The 18,544-nt window shown below is 39.5% G+C and overlaps 1 protein-coding gene across 4 annotated transcripts in view; it reads left to right on the forward strand.

Annotated features, from left to right (window-relative positions):
- mid2 (midline 2) overlaps positions 1-18,544 on the forward strand; it is a 119,145-nt gene that overhangs the window by 74,771 nt on the left and 25,830 nt on the right. For 3 of the 4 annotated variants that reach the window (XM_008326697.3, XM_017039563.2, XM_008326696.3), the window contains 3 exons: positions 8,267-8,332; positions 9,669-9,764; positions 18,428-18,535. In XM_008326697.3, coding sequence (XP_008324919.1) covers positions 8,267-8,332; positions 9,669-9,764; positions 18,428-18,535 — 270 coding nt within the window. The remainder of the gene's footprint in view (positions 1-8,266; positions 8,333-9,668; positions 9,765-18,427; positions 18,536-18,544) is intronic. The other variant, XM_025063026.1, reaches the window with a different exon arrangement.

Here is an 18,544-nt window from a genome sequence, read left to right on the forward strand (position 1 = left end):
AGTGTAGGCGATAAAAGCAGGTTTATTCTTGCTGTTGTGTAGTGTTAGCAATACACAGCAATACATAAAGAAAGGGATAAGTGGTGAATGGGAAAAGAAAAGGACTGAGGAGAGGTGACTGTGGAGGAGAGAGTAGATGAGACATGAAGCCAAACAGGAATAATGGGCTGATGGAGAGAAAAGGGCAGCTGCACTGGTTTCATGTTGATTTATTTATCATCTCTCAGGATGTATATGACAGACTTTTCTGCCTGCAGCGGAGGCTCAAGTGAGACACGGGTTGTCAAAACATTTTTACAAAAAAAAAATATATATATATATATGCAAGTCAAATTTCCTTCTACCATTCATGTGAGGTTTTTTTTTTATTTATTTATTTTTTTTCTATGAGAAACCTTGACTTGATTCCTGCCACGTAAATTCCCAATGAAAGTATCAACATTTGAGAGACTACAATGATTTAATACTGGGTGACATTAAAAAGGTAGCAAACAAAGATTTTTCATTGACCCACCTGGAATGTAAAGATAATTTCATTATTCCTTTTTTTTCTATTTCCAGAAAACTGTTTTTTAAAACTAGTAATTACATTATTTGACTGTCCTGTCGTTTTTAGTGTAACCCATTTACCACAAACTGCCCAGAAATAAGGACAACCATTCCAGCTCTTTCCTCTAAACCCCTTTAATTAACATGCCATGTTTCATTTGTTTACTTCACAAAAACAAAGTGTGACAACAACATTTTGCTGCAGCGGGTTTCGTGCCAAGCTTTTTCTAAGCCAGGACCGTTTTTGCCAAGAAATCGTTTTTTTATTTTTTATTTTTTTGAAACCCAGGCTTACAACAAAACAGCAAAATAGTGAGTGCTTTTCAAGCTAATTAAATCAAATGGAAATAATGTGTGATATATATGGTGCTAGTGATGCCATTTTGCCATTTGACATTTATAAACTCTCATTAAGGTTTTTCCTGTGTGATTTGCAGCACGTTGGTTGTTTTGATCTTACACAGCACAGCGCTAATGCTAAAAAGAGCTAACATTGAAAGTGTCAGGCTAATGTCCAGAACATCACCAAAACACACAATGGTTGCCTTTTGTCTTTGTCTGTAGATAAAGATCAGATGTAGAATCTTCGTTTGTCAGAAGGTTTTAAAATCCAAAAGCAGTTGGTTTTACAGCAGGACCATCAGACAGAATGACTCAGACACATCATGCTGCTTTCTGCCTTACTTTGTTTTGGAAGATGGGACAAAAATGAACAACCATGTCATGATTTTCAACAAGCCAGCCATTAGAGGTGCTCTGATATTATAGTCAGAAACCTGGCAGTGTGCTCAGAGTGTTCCTTCTTTTCTTCTTCCTCTTTTCTTTTTCCCACTGTCTCTCTCTCTCTCTCTCTCTGATGACGTCCCTACTCTTTGGTTCAGCTGCCATTTTTTAACTAAATGAATTTATGAATTTAAAAATCTGTTCTGAAAGGAACGGAGAGAGGGTCGGTGAAAGTCATCACGCCTCAAGCTGCTGCTCTTGGAGGTTAATGCAAAGGACGCTTGTTTAGTAATACGCCAAGGAAACTGTAGCTAATGAGCTGGGCTGTGTCTTTCCCAATGACCACGACTTTTCTTCACAGGCCAAAATAATATGGTGTGAAGTGTCTTTAAAGATTCGGGCAGATGTAACCACTGCACCAGTCCACAGCACAGTGATGCCTGACCGTTCACTGCAGAATAATGAGCCAAGAATCCGGGAGGAGGACGCCAAAACACTTAGTCTAATGCTGCCGGGAAATTTGCATTGGAAATGTACTCGTACAGCATCCCAGAGAGGTCAGAGATAAAGGTCAGCTACAAGGTACTGTCAGAGATGATGGGGTCAAGGAATTGCTGAAAGCAATTGTGTGGACGAAGGTCAGGTTCCTTTGTTCTGGTCCTTCAATCAAACTCTACATCTAATGGATAGATTACCAGGATTTTCAAAAGAGAATTCCCTAACCTCATAGAAAATCACCAAATAGCCATTTAAGCAGAGCAGACAGATTTTATAGTGTCTATTTTAAACTGATTAACCTTTCCTTTATACTGTCTAACTGAAAAGAGGTAAAAAAAAGAAAAGAAAAAGAGAAGAGTTGAGAAAAGAGAAATGCAGCAGGACTGACAGGTAAAATTGACGGCAGTGCAACTTTATGATGTTTGTTTGGAGACAGTGGCTGTGTCTAAAAGACAGGAGGCCGAGACGCTGGTGGCAGAATCGAAAATGTTGAGATATTTAATAGCTAGTGACCAAAACAGACAGGATGGATTCAGTTTGAGGCAGTCAGAGATGAAGTTAGAGAAGTAAGTGTGAGATGATTTGGACGGGTGCTGAAGATGAGTTTCTCCCCTGTTGATGTGAAATCACTCTTTGTCAGCAGTCTGTTGGCAGTGCGGCAGGGCAGCGCTGTGTGTGTGTGTGTGTGTGTCCTCTGGTCTTGTCTCTTATTTGGTTGAAGTAGTATGAGCAGGTAAAGGTAATAGGGAGTAAAAACACAATATATATACACCGTGTTTTCCAGACTATAAGTCGCACCAGCCAAAAAATACATATAAAAGTGGCTCCGTAGTATAAGTCACACCAGCCAGCTAGAGTTCCCTGTAGTTGCTGTCAGGTAAAAATAACATGTAAATTTTCAGTCGTACACGAGCAGCAGATATTGGTGCACAAGCCTAGAGTGCCCTCTAGCAGCTGTCAGTGTGGAAATAACAAACGTGAAATTACATATTTTAATATATAAGTCGCACCTGAGTATAAGTCGCAAATCCAGCCAAAGGATGAAAAAAAGGTGCGACTTATAGTCCGGAAAATACGGTACAATCCATAAACCGTGCCTGAGGTAATGATTTAAATAATGCTGTTTATACACTGTCTGTCCAGAATTATGTTACCTGACGTCAAAACTAAGATCAGCATGTTATTAAAAACAACCATATATACTGTAAAAATCTGTAAAAAACTGAATTACATTATACAAAAATAACTAGACACCTAATGTGAACACCACCCCCCCCTGCATAGACAGCTACTATCATGAGAAGTGTGGAAATCTGTGTGTTATTAATGTTAAAAATACACACGGCGGTACTCTCACCTAAACACCTTATTGAGAACTGTACTGATACGCAGTGACAGCTGTACTGTACTACTATCTCCATGAAGCACCCAGGTGGAACTGCGTGGATGGTAATGCCTTCAGTCAGGACTCACAGTGGTCGGCTGCAGCTTGAATCTCAGAGACAAGAACATTTCTTATCAAGCTCACTGCTAGCAGCGTCTGCCTAATGATATCATCTTCTGTGGAACAGTCCGCACATCAATAACAGGCGTTCGCTATGAGCCGCACAGCACACGACTCAGATGATGAGACCTGTGCTCTGTAATAGACTGCACTGTGAGCTGCTGCTGCTGCTGCTGCTGCTGCTGCTGCTGCTGCTGCTGCTGCTGCCATTCAGAGTGAGAGTGTTTTTTAAATTGATGTAGAGAACAGAACTGAGTGAACGTGTACAGATGCAGCGCTGCAGAAAAATTGGCTTTTTCTTACACAATGGGGAAGAAATAGATTATTTGACAAAAGAACATTTCTGTGCAAAGTCCAGTTTCATATTCCTGATATTGTAACATACTCCATGTATGTGTGTTATATATTTCACATTCAATTGTTACCTAGAAAATAAAGTAGGACGGATTCCTCCTTTCTGCCATTATCACAGGATATTTTTAAAGTTCAACTAACATCCATGAACACCAAAGTTAAAAACTCACAAAAGATAATCTTCCAAACTAAATCCTACAAACCAGGCCGCTGTCCAATGACAATCTCAGGCCTTGTGTTTGACCTCATTGATAAACCGCAGGTATAAATGTGAATGTCAATGGTTGGTTGTCTGTCTGTGAGGGACTGGTGACACCCCCGATCTCGGCCAAAGCTGGGATTGCCCCCACACCCCAACCCCCACGACGCTTGAAAGGATTAATTGGTAGAAGATAAATGGATAAAACCAAGGAAGAGGTCGCCTCCATTCAAATCCTCCCTTATTTGCCAGGGAAAAAAGTAGATAAGTGTTGGATTTATGTCCTCTTAAAAGTATACTTGTCTTTAATCAGTATTGAGAACAAAAGACAGGTGGGATCTGTGGAGCTCAGTCCATCAGACTGGGTGAGTGGGGCAGTAATACTGTGCGTCTCCTCTTTTGTTTCTCCTCAGTATCTTTTAAATCCTCCCTGAAGATTTATAAATGAAGGTGAGCACTTCCTGTCTGCCTTCAGAGATCCCCACAGCATTTACACAATGACTTATAGCTCACAAGTCTTCATGTTATTTTTCCTTTTCAGAGTCACTGCCTCCATATTGTTTATAATTATTTATTAACTGTGTTCATATATTAACGGCTTTGTTTTTGATGCCGTTATTTGTGAACCAGGATGTTTTTGATGCCGTTATTTGTGAACCAGCCAGTGGATGATGATGATTACTCATGTGTTAAACTCCACTGCAGTGCCTTAGTCCCCAGAGTGCTGCCCCTTTGGATTATTACCCTCAGACAAAGACCCAGTTTCTCAGAAGGCTTGTGTTACAGCGACATCGTCACTGTGAAAAGACTCACAGCAGCTGGTAACTGAGGCTTTTTTTTTTTTGTCGTCTACGTTGTTTTTTCTGTTCTCAAGTTTCTTCAGATTATTTTTCTTACTTTCGCTTTTGCTTCTTTGACTAATTTTTCACAGAGCAATAAAAGCTCTTGAAGTTACATACAAGTATTTTTTTTTTTCCCCAAAGTGAGATGGTCATCCACAGGAGATTGTGTTCCATATTGGTTTTGAGAGCAGTTGCATTTTTGATATCAGAACAATCCCAAGGTTTCAAGGTTTTGATGATCAGCGTAAAGCTGCAGTCCCTTCTTCTGTGAGTGTTCAAATACATTAATTATGGACAGTGTTGTGTCAAAACAACAACTTGTCTCCAACTGGACTGCTAACTCTAGTAGCATGTAGCCTCTAAGGCTTCAATAATAGTTGAGGACAACTTAGATGAAAACAAACCAGACATGTGTAAAATGTCGCCATCTTTCTGTTGTTTCTGTTGCTAATTCGTCACAGTTTGTGTTCCATTAATTTCTGTCCAGCTGACAGTTGTGTAGCAACTTGTTAGTTTTGCTGCAGTACTGTTGAGTTTGTCGATCACAGGCCAGTAATATTTTTATTTTATTATTATTTTATTTTATTTTATTGTAAAGGCAACACAGTGGCAGATGTAGGTGATATTTCCAATTGCCGTTCTCTTGGTGTGTAAGGAGGAGGACATCATTTTTGATGAGGCTTTTATGAGCGTACACTCACCTGAATGTGTAAGATATTGTTTTCATTACCACAGGATCTTTTTATTTACCCCTGGGACAGCTCTTCTCTGCTTCTCTACAGCGAGGACCATGTTGCATAAATGTAGGACAATTACACGGCTTGCAGTAAACTAATCATAAATCACCAATTTGCCTCATTTTATTTCAAATACATTTTATACTTAATCCATGAATAGACATACACGTCAAAAACTTTTAGGTGTTGAAATACTGCAGTCATAAAAAGAACTCTGTTGTAAACAAACATTTAATCCAAGCTGCTTATGTAGAACTTAAAATAAAATTCACCAAACCTTCTTCTGCAGAGACTCAGTACATCCTGTTTCCCTTTTTTCGTGGCTCGACAACGAACTCTAGCTTCATTACTGCCACCTGCTGGGTTGGAGTTAGTATACTTGTGTTATTGGTTTTGAACTGAAATCTCCATAACAAAAAATGGAAATTAATGTTAAAGATCTAAAGTTAATTAATGGAACGCTTAATAAAGATGCTATTTAGGTATCCACTATCTCCAGGTAAAAAAAAATGAATGTAACCTCTTTATTTTTTTTTAAAGAAATTGAATTGGCTGTACCAAAGAACACGGACTAGGAATATCACAACACTATGAAGTCAGATAAGGAGGTGTTGATCTAACACAAGGTGATGGGCTGTCAGCAGCTGCACTTGTAACTGAGCCTGTGGACAGAATAAGGACTGGAGACAGAGGGGAGGGGGCGGGGGGTGAGGTTATTAAAAGAGGAGTCAGAGTATGGAGGCAGAAAAAAGAGAGCGAGTGGCAGGAAGACAGATAACAAGGCAGAAGAAAGCCACCGAGGAGACAGGAGAGGGTCGGACAGACTGGAGGTGTTCCTCCACACTGGCCTCCTCAGTAGAACTCAGCCCCCTCCGTCTCTGGCCCACTCTCATGACATGTCACATTCCAACTAAGCCAGTGAATGGATGGCATTACCTTATGCTAATAACACTGTATCCCAGCACATGCCTCCAGCAAATGACATGTAATTTGTCATTCTCGTCTCTTTCACTCTCCTCCTCTCTGTATTGTTGGAACTTTAACATCATCTAATTCAATTTCCTTCCCTTTATCCTTAACTCAGCTCACTCTCATTCATGTTTCTCAGCCACGTCTCATGCAAATGAACAGAATTTAACTTATCGATGTGTTTGAAAATGTTATGGCTGCACTTTTCAGTTGTAGAAGTTGGAAATTTAAACTTAACATAACTCAAATGTCCTTGCTGGACATTTACATATCACTAGATCACAGTGTCAATACACTTCTCTATCCTGCAAGCCTCACAATTTTTTAATGGAACTGGATCACTACCAATGCCAATAATTATTTCTGTGGGCTATAAACTACACACCCAGGACGTGTGGGCCAACTCTGTTCTTTACTGTTTAAAGGTACAGAACGCAAAGGTTCCACGTGAAGCTTTCCCAACCTTTCCTACAGGAGGTGCTGAAAGTGCAATTTTAGATAAACTGATTCTGCAACATGGGAAACAAATCTTCTTTTAAGTCGTTTTGGATAAAAACATCTGCTAAATATGTAAATGTAAAATACTCACTCCACAGAAATACTGAATACACCAAATACATATGTTTTGTAAGACTTCCAGGTCTTGCTGGAGCTTGACTTGATTATTTTTAGTTAAACATTTCAATTAAACCACCTGCAAAAATCAGGGTCGGTAATTTAAAAAAAAAAAAATAGGATTACTGCAGGATTACTTTTGTTTGATTCTGTGGTTTATATTGCGAGTTCACTTTTGTGCACTATACCTGTATAACAATAAATGTATCCAAATCTAAATTGAAGCTAAACATATGATGTAACTTGGTGTAGCTCTAACATTAGTCTGTAGATATAACCTGCTAATACATAATGGAATCATTGACATGGGAGTAGAACATGCAGTATATGTGTAGCTTCCTACAGAGATAGTAAACGTCTCCTCCCTCAGACTATTACCCATGTCTTATTTCACTCCATGCCTCAAGCCAAGACTTGTTGGCACCCTCCCTCTCCACCCATCTCCACCCCTTTTATCCACATCCTTCTCTGTCTCCTCCGTGGCTCTGGCCATCTTTGATGTCTGTTGTGTGTTTTTAATGAGTTTGCTCTTCACCGCTGATCTGCGCCCTTTTCCTCCTGCGTCCCTCTCCTCGCTTGTTTGGCCCAAGCTGCATAACTGCAGTCAGTGCAAATCAGGCGAAGCTTAATCTACACGTGGTCATTTAAAGAAGGGGGGCGGGGCACACACTCTGTTGCACCGGTGATTTAGTTTATATGGCTACAAATGCAAGCATGTGGAAGATACATGCATGCACAAATAGAAACGCACGCTGACAGGCCCCGTCAGGTGACGTAACGCAGCCAGAGCAGATTAGTAAGTGACTCAGACAAACACACTCACTCGAGCATGTCTACGTACCCACGGGAGGCAGCTGTGTTCAGATGTATTAATCATTTTGGTTTCCAGCTTGCTAATTAATGACCCATCTGTCCCCTTTCACCGATGTTCTGTTCCAAACTATGTCATAGGTTCTGTCTGACACACACACACACACACACACACACACGTCCCAGAAACATCACATTGATGGACACATGTGAACAGGCCAGGAGAGTCACACTGTCATTTTTGCATCAAAGAAACCCCCAGACAGTGAGAGAGGCGGGCGGGGGGAGGAGGGAGGGAGGGAGGGAGGGAGGGGTGACAAGTTTATGAGTGAGTTTTCCTCTGTGTTCAGGTGGCAGACGCTGTGTCATCGGCTTGTCCTGTGTGTGTCTTTACGTCTGCACTGACATGGGCGTTTATGTGGTTTTGTGTGTGTGTGTGTGTGTGTGTGTGTGTGTGTGTTCATAGGCTTATCAGGTGAGCCCGGGCAGAGTGTCAGATGCAGTACTGGAGGCTTCAAAGACAAGTGCTGCGGTGAGTTTCCAGGCTGCATTTACCAATCCGATCCAACTCCTCCTCTTACTCCACCCACTCCTCCTCACCTCTTCCTTCAGCTAGGTCACAGTCCGACAGCACACAGGTAGAGACATCTCAGCCAGAGCAGGGTAGGGATGCAGGGAGAGGGACATCAGGAAGGAAAGAGAGAGAGAGAGACATTAAGAAGAGGCTGCAAAGGCAAACAGACAGAGGGCAGATGGAGAAAATATAGGCTGAGGGACGACTAGAAGAGGTGCTGAAAAGCAAGACTAATGGTCTGTCAGTGGCCAGGTGCTCGTCCAGAACCCCACCCCCACCCCACCCCTATTTCACTTGCATGAGTCGACGCACTTCAAACAGCCACCACTTGTCTGCTGCCTTGTTGTGCCGTTCTCCATGCAGCTGTGGATATTGTTGTCATCATTTTGATGCCCATCATCGCCGCTGCCGTCGTTAATTCGATTTCCTTTGAATGTTTGTTCTATTTCTGGCTTGCTGTCGCTTGTTTTCATTTTCATTATCAGTAACATTCATTTGCTTGGGTTAGTTCATTTATATGGGTTTGTGTCTTTTTTTTTTTTAATTTAGGCAAACAGCCCTGGCGTCATGATCGAGTGTTGTTTATAGTTGCAAAAAGGCATTCACTAGGATGATTTTATAAGTAATATCTAAGTAATAGATACTAGGTCAGGTGTGTTTGCATTGTAAACAGCTAAGCTCAAACAAAACTACTAATTAAATATTTTACTTTAAAATAATTTTAAAAAAATCCTACAGCACAACACCAAACATAAATATCCCAAAAAATATTCATAATTAATTTTAATGATCTTCTAGTTTCAGTTTACTAACACCCTGTATAAAACTGGACCTGTTTAGTCAAACGCAACTCAATATGTGCAGTGGGTGAAACTTATGCAGATCCTTTATGACCACTAGCTGCAATATTTTTGATCTCCTAGGCCTGAGACTTTTTTTTTGCTCGAGTCATTGTTATCATTCCATTAATGTCATTCATGACTAACATAGTCACAACTTTGTGACTCTTTTTGTTCTGTGTTTGTTTGCACAAATTGTATAAAAGGAGTGATTTAAAAAAATATATACCTTTATTTTATTTATCAAATACATCCTGTGACACAGATTGTCTCAGAAAACACTGCCATAATAAAATCATCTGTCTATGTTTTTAATTTTAATCTGTTCTGGTATAAACACAAATATGCAAAGTTGTCATATGCACATGTATTTAAATGAATTTAATTTGTGTCTCATTTTTCTCCTCTCCTGCTGCATCCTCCTCTTCCCCTTCTTTCATCATCCCTCTGATTAGCAAACCCTGGAGAATAACCTGACCAACCTGGTGAAGAGGAACAGTGAACTTGAAAACCAAATGGCTAAACTGATCCAGATCTGCCAGCAAGTTGAAGTAAGTTTATCTATCTATCTATCTGTCTGTCTGTCTGTCTATTTATCTGTCTGTCTGTCTGTCCATCCGTCCACCCGTCCGTCTGTCCGTCTGTCCGTCTATCTGTCTGTCTATCTATCATAGATACAGCACAAATATATCTTCCTGCCATCTTGTTTTTAAAATACTTCTCGAAGACAGGCGGTTTCAACAATTTAAGTCAGACACTTTGAAAATCCCTACTTTAAGACATTGTTTCCTGCTGTGCACGTTTGCAAAAAAAAAAAAGAGAGAGCGGAGAGATGAGGAAGTAATTGTTTTTTTTTTGGGTATTAGATAACATATCAGCATATGAAATCCTATCACCCAGCGTGTATCACTGTCGGTCAAATGATTTAAGAAATACAGAGTAGCAACAAATGAAATAACATCTCTGTTTTCATCTGAAAATCTGATGTAAAAGCAGCACTGGAGAAGAACTTTTGAATGTTTGAGAGGCTACCATAGTACTGCACCGCTCCACTGTATCGTCAACCCACATTTATTGCCCTTAAAAGATCAACGCCTTAACCAAACTGGTGTTTTATTTTTTTTAAAGTTTCAGTCCTTGTTTACTGTCTTCACATTGTTGAATATCATTAGGGTGAATTGATGCTCCACCACTCAACAATTTAATCCTCTGTAGCATCACCCATACAAGAAATTTATGCTCCGGAGTCCAAACCGATAAGATTATCTGTCAAAGGACATACATCTTCCACGTGGAAGCTTTATTTGACTTGTCACCAGCTCATAACTCTTCACAGTTCACTTGCTTCAGTCCGGTGACAACCTTGGAGAAATGTTTGCTCTTCAGTATCCCAACATGAACCCGTACCTGTCGGCAGAAAATTACACCTCAGCCAGTCTTGTCACTGTTGACCTCCCGGGCTCCTGCTGTGATTTAAAGGCAGAGCTGCAGTAATCCGGCCGGAGAGTGCGAACGTTCAGGCGTCTCTGGTTGTTGTCTCTGCTGCAGCTCTAAACAGTGTGTATACAAAGAGAAAGGGGAAAAACACACATCTGCACTTTTAATAATTCCCATCATTCCTCTAAACAATTTGACAGTAATAGCCTCTGAGGACAAATGCACTTTGGTGCAGCCATTACTCTGTGTGCACTTCATTTGTTATTAGCCACCACGGACTTCACTGTGGGACTCTTGTGGCACGATTCATGCAGCCACTCGCCCCAGATGAAATCAAATGATCACTTTGTGATTCATTACGTACAGAAACCAGCGGAAATAAAGGTGTTTTATTTTTCCTGGTCGCCTGCTACTGAGAAAAAACAGCAGCAAATGATGCTTTTTTTTTTACATAAAGCTGCAAGAGCTCTTTGCCCACCGTTATTAGAGCAAACATTAAAAAGTGGCCAGTGTACTATGATGTCACCACCAAGTAGTAACTTAATCAATAAATGAGAGTAAACTGACTCAAGATGAGTTCATATGATGTGTGTTAGCCTCCACGGGTGGCTAGAAGAAGGCTGATCTGCAGGTGGAACAGAGAGAACATTGTTCCATCTAGTAGGAGGACATGAAAGGAAATAGTGAAGTGAAATGTAAATGTGAGGGAGAGAGTGGGTTGTGGGTTGTGAGGATGAGCAAAGTCATACGAAAGGTTGTTGATGGTTACCAAGCAGAAAAATGCACAAACAAACGGAATTAGAAGTCAAACTAGAAATGGAAATTGTTGCGCAGACATTATGTTCGAAGTAGGAAATCTCTCAAGGAGTTTGATCGCGACCTGCATTCCTGTCTCCTGTGTTTGCGCCCCACTGTATTGTGGGCACAGTAATCAAACAATGTGTGAATCAGCTTCCAGTGTGTCAGCGCAGACAGCCGTGATGGAGCCTGGGAAAAAAATAAAAATGTTTTGACTTGACGGTGTGTAGGATGTGTCCTTTTTTAGCAAACGTCTCTCTCTCTATGACAATATTTGCTGCAGGGTGGGAGGAAGTTGTCGCTGTGCCAAGTGACATCCTGACTGTTCAACGTTTTTAAGAATTTCATTGTGATGGGTTCAGGTTTCATGTGGTGTCACTGAAAAGTGTCATGCCTCATTTCAATTTCAATGTCAGGTGTGTGACTGTAGGCAAACACTGCTCTGACATTCTGATTATCTATGATAACAAAAATATCACTGTCTTTAAGGAAAGATATGCAGGATTCTCACTTACTCTGGAATGAAACGTCTCATTTTTACAGTAGTTTAGTACCAGGAGTACTAGTACTAGTACATCATTATTATTTTGCGTGTAGCTAATTAAATGTTGGCGATTGAGATACAAGAAAAATATGTTAGTAAAAAAAAAATGCTGCTTTTTCAGATATACAGTAATTGTGGTAGTAGTTGTAGCAGGGAGATTAGCTCATATGGTAGAGCATTGATTCCCAAAGACTGGGTCGCGACCCTCAGGTGGGTTGCAAGATTTTTTTTTGGTGTCGTCTCACATCATGTTTCTCAGGAGTTTATGTATAATGTCTATTGATTTGGATCACAAATGTTTGTGACTTTTAAAGCATGAATCCCCAGAAGAAAAAGTTTGGGAAACACTCTCTTAGCATGGAAGCAAACCTAACATTGAAGCCCAGTGTTGTTTCCTCTCCAGGTCAGTTGATATAAACGTGTCTTTCAAAGTCAGCTGACCTTTTCTCCCCAGAGCTGTGGCTGTTGGGTTTCACTTGAGGAAAAAAAAAATACTAAAAAGACTAAAACGTCACGGTGACTGACCCGAGTTTTTGAAAACATTCATTGTAAACAGCCGTTTCATGAGTAGTGACTGGATAATTAAAGACAACAGAGAGAGAAATGAATGTTTCTGTATAGTCACTTCACAACATGTAACACGATTTACACTCATACAATTAAAGACAAAACAACAGCAGCTAACAACAGTTATTCCTTTGTCTTGGTCAGAGACATTCTTCAGGTTCTAATTGATGCCACATTTGACGTCAGTGTCTTTTTCCTTTCTTGTCTCAGCTCAGTGTCCGTCCTGTACATCAGGTTCCAACAGAAAATGACAAGTGACTTCAGTCAGCCCAGTTAGGGCCACATCACTGCACTGCTCAAGGAGTTTCACAGCACACGTCAAACTTTGCTTGTTAACACTTGGCCATCAGCTGACTCCTGGACTACACACGTCTACTCCACCAGCACTGTTTCCATGTCTCTGTCTTCCTTTAATCCTTTGTCAACTCTGTTCCTCTAATGACTTCAAGAACTCTGAAGCTTGTGATGTCACGAAAAAAAAGAGTTCAGGAAAACACTTTTGTACCAGAATGGAACTTTTCATGTCTCAGTTGGTAACTTAAATTTTGAGATTTAACCAACAAGCACCAGATATCTTCTTCAGGAATGTAAATTAATGGAAATACCATGAAAAAGTCCACTTTGTTATACTGTGACTGATGCAGGTACATCAGTCAAGCCTTTAAAAAAAACATACAGTCACAAAAAGTTCAGTCTGGGATTAAATAAAATCCTCTGAAAGTTCAGTCTGGGATTAAATAAAATCTACTATACAACTATTTTTACAAAGTGTTAGTGAACCAGTAGTAAGCCTCTGTATTTTCTTTTTCCGTTCATTTCCTCTTCTCCACTAACCCATTAACATATACAGCAGATGCATTCTGGGTGATCCTTAGCTCCGTGCCGTTTGTCATCTCACTGTCCATAACCTACTGTTTCACAGTTGAAGTTGATGCTTTTTAGAGCTCATGCAGAGTGAAGTGCAGTGAATATCCAATAACTCCATCGTCCTCCCACCTCCATATGGTCTCTACAAATACAATGTTTGAGTTATACTTACCTAATAATAAAGTTATACCTAATACCTAAGTATATTTTTACTTTATAACTAAATTTGCTTTATTTTTATGGTACAATGTAATAATAATTCCATCATGGAACATTGATTAATCTGGATTAATAATGATCACAATTAATCATGACTAATCACCAATGCATCTTTTTTTTATTATAAACAAGCACTGATCGTGAAATTATTTTTAAACATTATCTTAGACGAGATCAGAGCGAAGCCTTTGGGGCTTTTGGGTTCTGATTGGACAAGAGGCTGTGAGTCATTAGCCAGTGTCTCTGTGTGTTTGTGCACTAATGATCCATCTGTGTGTACTGCAGGAATGGCCTGAGTGAATATGGCTTCAGTGCTTCATAATCCCTGGTTTCAGTTCTCTCTCTCTCTCTCTCTCTCTCTCTCTCTCTCTCTCTCTCTCTCTCTCAGTGACTCTCTCCTGATATCTACTGTGTCGTTGTAATTCTGTTGTATTTCTATGTGGCTGGTACGTGTGGCTGAAGGGTCAGCACTCTTTCAGCTCTCTTCACCTGTCTGTACAGTATTACAGTATGTCATGATATTGTAATTTATCTTTTTTAAATATTGGCAGGGGGTGTGAGATTAACGGAAATAACAAAACAGAGTAGTTGCTCGCAGTGGCCGGCCGAGGAAATAAAACTCATAAAATCCACTTCCCATCGATCGTCCTATGAAAGCCATTCACTGGGAGTCATTATCCATTTTGTCTCAACAGTTGCACGAGGCAGCCTGTGGCCAGAACACTGAGATCTGATTTTTATTTCCCATATTTGATAATGATTTGATACCACATGATCAGCAGTCATGTGGCTCTTCTTCCAGCTCACTGAGTAGTTTGTTACTCCTTTGGTGTCGTTTTTCTTCCAACTTATAATGAGATTTCATTTTCATTGGTACTGAGAGACACTTTGTTTTTGTTCAGATAAAAAATAGATATAAATTAAACTGTCTGAGGTCCTCTTTTAATGAGCAAAAGAAGTCAGATGTTTTTGGTTTTTTACTAAACAATCACTTATGCACTACAGTAGAGTACATTCCCTGGCACAAAATCCAATTTTTCTTGTGGACTTAATTGTCCAGGACGTCAACTTCTCAACCTGAAACCAGTAACCAATACGTCCAACTGTTTAATCTTCATTGTTGAATTTGGTTTGACCAGACTGTCTAAGATAGTCAACTGGACCAGACATTTTTGTTGACCAACTATAATTGTCATTTCAAGCAAAGGTAAACAGACTTTGAACAGGATTTGTTTATGTAGCATAAACCGCTAACAATTCCACACAAGTGATGGATTGTTTTGTTTTTTGTTGTTGCTACACTACAGTGTGCTTCATCTGTGGTCTGTTCAACTGGCCTCTTAAATGACTATAGACTGGACCACTCTGAGGTTGTGTCTGGCACACATGTGGCCCACAGGCCTCTGTTTGAAGAGGCCAGATATTAATGCTGAGTTATTTATTTTTTTATTATTGGTCAGTCAGTTCTGTAAAACATCCATGGTGTAAGAGTTAGTTTAAATTATTTAACAATCCAATGAAAAACAGATAATAGATAAACTAAGAGACAACGACTACAGAAACAGCCTCAGATGTGAACAACTTCCATTTCTTTTGGCCAGCGTTGAAATTTATCACCATTGAACTATTTCCAATCATCACCTTTTCTGACATAAAGTCCTTGATGAATGTCTGGCTGTCTAACTGTCTTGTACTCCACCGTGTCCATAAAGTCATTTTTCCCCTGTTTTAGTGCCAGGTGCCATGCGGGCGTCATAAATCTGCAGGAAGTGTCCCAGAATCTGGAGACAACATCGGAGATAAAACTGTCACTCTGAGTCCTTGCATCTTTTGAGGACATAATCTGAGAGACATTGAGGGGGGAGGGAGCACTGAGGAAAAGAAAAAAATAACAAATAACAAAACAGAAACACAGACTGAGGTGTCCTTTCAGGAAAAATGTCGGGTCACATGATATGTAGAAGGAGTTGTCACAGACTGTTGGAAAGAAATCGGCTCGGGATTTCATTTAGACGTGAGGGTTTTGTGCAAGAGGTTGACGTCTGCTCTCATCCTAGACTGGTCCTCAGCCGGGTCGGAACGACAGTCCTGAAGGGGGAAACAGTTTATTTTGGGAGCTTGTTTTATAAATTCATATCTGTTATGAATTGTTGGCATCGTTTTTTGTTTTTTGTTTTTTTTGCTAGTTGCCTGTATCTGCATGGCTGCTCCTACAATCTGATCCAAGGCTCTGGCCAAGACCACAGCAGTGTGAATGAGATACAAAAAGAATCAATATGAGTGAGAATATGTTGACGTAAAGAAGTCAATGTGTGTGTTCTCATCTGATATGTTGTCATTTTAATATAAATTGGAGTTAAGAAACAAGTAAAAGCCTTTCATTTTTAAACACTGACATAAAGATGTTGGTTATCTGACATGGCACAGGCTTAGATGAGTGTTGCTCTTACTGTTGGGAATATTCCATCTTATTTATTCTACCATTTCTGTGGACTTGTTGTTGCTGTTTGTCTGGAAACGTTGTCATCTCATGTGTTTTAATTTATTATTTGGGTCTGAAAAATCACAACAGAAGTTGGATTCCTGTGTAAAAAAAAGAAAGAAATTAAATTCATGTTGATTCATGTTGCAGTGACAAATACCTGCAGCATCATCTGGTCTGATTTAGTGTTGCAACATAATTAAAAAATCAGTCTGGAAATTTATCAGGAATAAACATAAATAATGAAAACAGCAATGCAGTAGATTTTACTGAGACAACACGTACAGCAAACCTTACCACTGTGTACTTGAAGAGTACTGATGTATTGACAAAATGAAGTGAGTCTCTGATTTACACGTTGTTATTTACACACAGGAAAAAAGAAGAGCTTCACAAAGGGATTAAAATATCATTTTAACAACAGGATGTGTTTGTAGAGGATTTAACTTAAGGTCTGACAACAGGCAATGACTAAAATACACCGACTCTGAAGCAAAATTTGGAGTTACATGTTTGCTTATATTTCCATTTCATAATCTGGATTTGTGACTTTTAAAATCGTATGTAAAACACATACATCAACATGCTGTCATATGTTGTTTTGTTACAGAAATATACGTAAAAAAGGAACTGATTTATCTCGATTAATCACGATTAATTACCATCACCATTAAAAGAAATGAATCCACAGCTATCGTGAGATTAAAAACCAAGAGAGTACGTTGGATTAAGATTTCAAATCATTTTATAACCTCAAAATAAACAACCATGAATTGATGTTGTTTGTGTAAAACTTTTCTTTCAGACAGTCTTTCTGTACAGATTCACTGAAGTGAAGCTCCCACTGACTGTCAGAAACCTTTTCACGTCATAAGTTACAGCTGAAAAGTCCTGAAGTTTTTTCAATCTCCGCGGTTGTTTTTTCCTCATACAGCAGTGACAGATCGACATTCTGATTTCACTGCGACTGGAGGAGAGACTGATAAAGAGAGGGGGTCGCAGGAGGTGACAGAGTTTGTGTAGCAGGAAGTAGTGTAGATGATATCATGACAACATGGCAAAAAGAAGCACTGCAACATTTTGATGTGATTTAAACAAGGACAGAATTCAGTCATTACTTCTGTGTAATTATCGATCTTTAGTCATGAGATTCTTCTGTGCAGAAAGAATTTAATATTGGCTTGTGTGTGTTTGTGTGTGTGAATGATGAGGCTGAAGTGGATCAGCAGGTTGTAATGAAGTTGTAAAGTACAGTAATGAAAGGAAATCGGCATAGATTTTATGTACAGTTTACTAACCAGTCAGTACTCTGAAATACTTCAAAATAAAAGGGATGAATGTGTATAATGATATATTAAATTCCCTCACTGTAACATCTTCTAATCGTCTAAAATTTAAGAAATTATTTTAAACCAGTAAAAGTACTGAAAGGAATCTTACATCACTTTAAACACCTCCTAAATAAATTAGATAACAGTAAAAAAGAAAAAGATCAATTCTTCTTCATTTTGACTTTGTTCTTTGAATAAAATGTGGTGGTGTGGGAGCGGAGGAGCTGGTGATAAAGCGTCTTCCTCTGCAATAAGCTGTGACCTTTGCATTAAATGTCATAATGAAACAGTAATCAGTGTCTTCACTGTGATATTTCAAATGTCCCTGATGGAAAATTATTTTCTCCTGGCTGCTCTGTGATGAAGTTGAGCTTGTAAACTTTCTTGTTCCAGTTACTGCCCTATTCACTGAAACATTGGCCTGACCCAGAGAGCTGGGGAAGAAGTTCCTCGGTTCTGAATTTATTTGTGACCAAAATCAGATCATCTACAGAGAAAAAAAAAACAAAACATTTTCACAAGAAGAAACGTCTTTTCAGGTTCTTTTCATTCCTTTATTTTACAATGTCAATGTTATTGTCCTCGTGATCTTCACTGTGTCAGGAGATATTACATTTTTAATAAAGACTGACATTTAACATGTTCGAGAAGAAGCGGCGACAGTTTAAATGTAGCATCTAATATATCTTCTTGATGTGCAGGTGTTACCTTTTTGCAACAAAAAAATCTAAAATAAGACCTACATATCTATGCTTTGTCAATGTATCATTGGCCAGAGCAGAGTGCAGGGCAATAAATAAGTCTACGGCGGACAAGGTGACTGACGCAGTCGTCAGTCTAGACTGGGTAATATTGCTGATTAATCTCAATCAATCATGATTAATCCACGGCTACTCTGTGATTAATCGAGGTAAAAGTTTGGGGGTTTTTTATTTGCGATTTAACCGAGGGTCGTTTCTGTCTCTCCAGGTGAACACAGCCATGCATGAAGCCAAGCTGGTGGAGGAGTGCGATGAGCTGGTGGAGATCATTCGTCAGAGGAAGCAGGTCATCGCTGTGAAGATTAAGGAGTCGAAGGTAAAATAT

The sequence above is a fragment of the Cynoglossus semilaevis genome, chromosome 15 (genome assembly GCF_000523025.1).
Source record: "Cynoglossus semilaevis isolate Cse_v1.0 chromosome 15, Cse_v1.0, whole genome shotgun sequence".
Lineage (NCBI taxonomy): Eukaryota > Metazoa > Chordata > Actinopteri > Pleuronectiformes > Cynoglossidae > Cynoglossus > Cynoglossus semilaevis.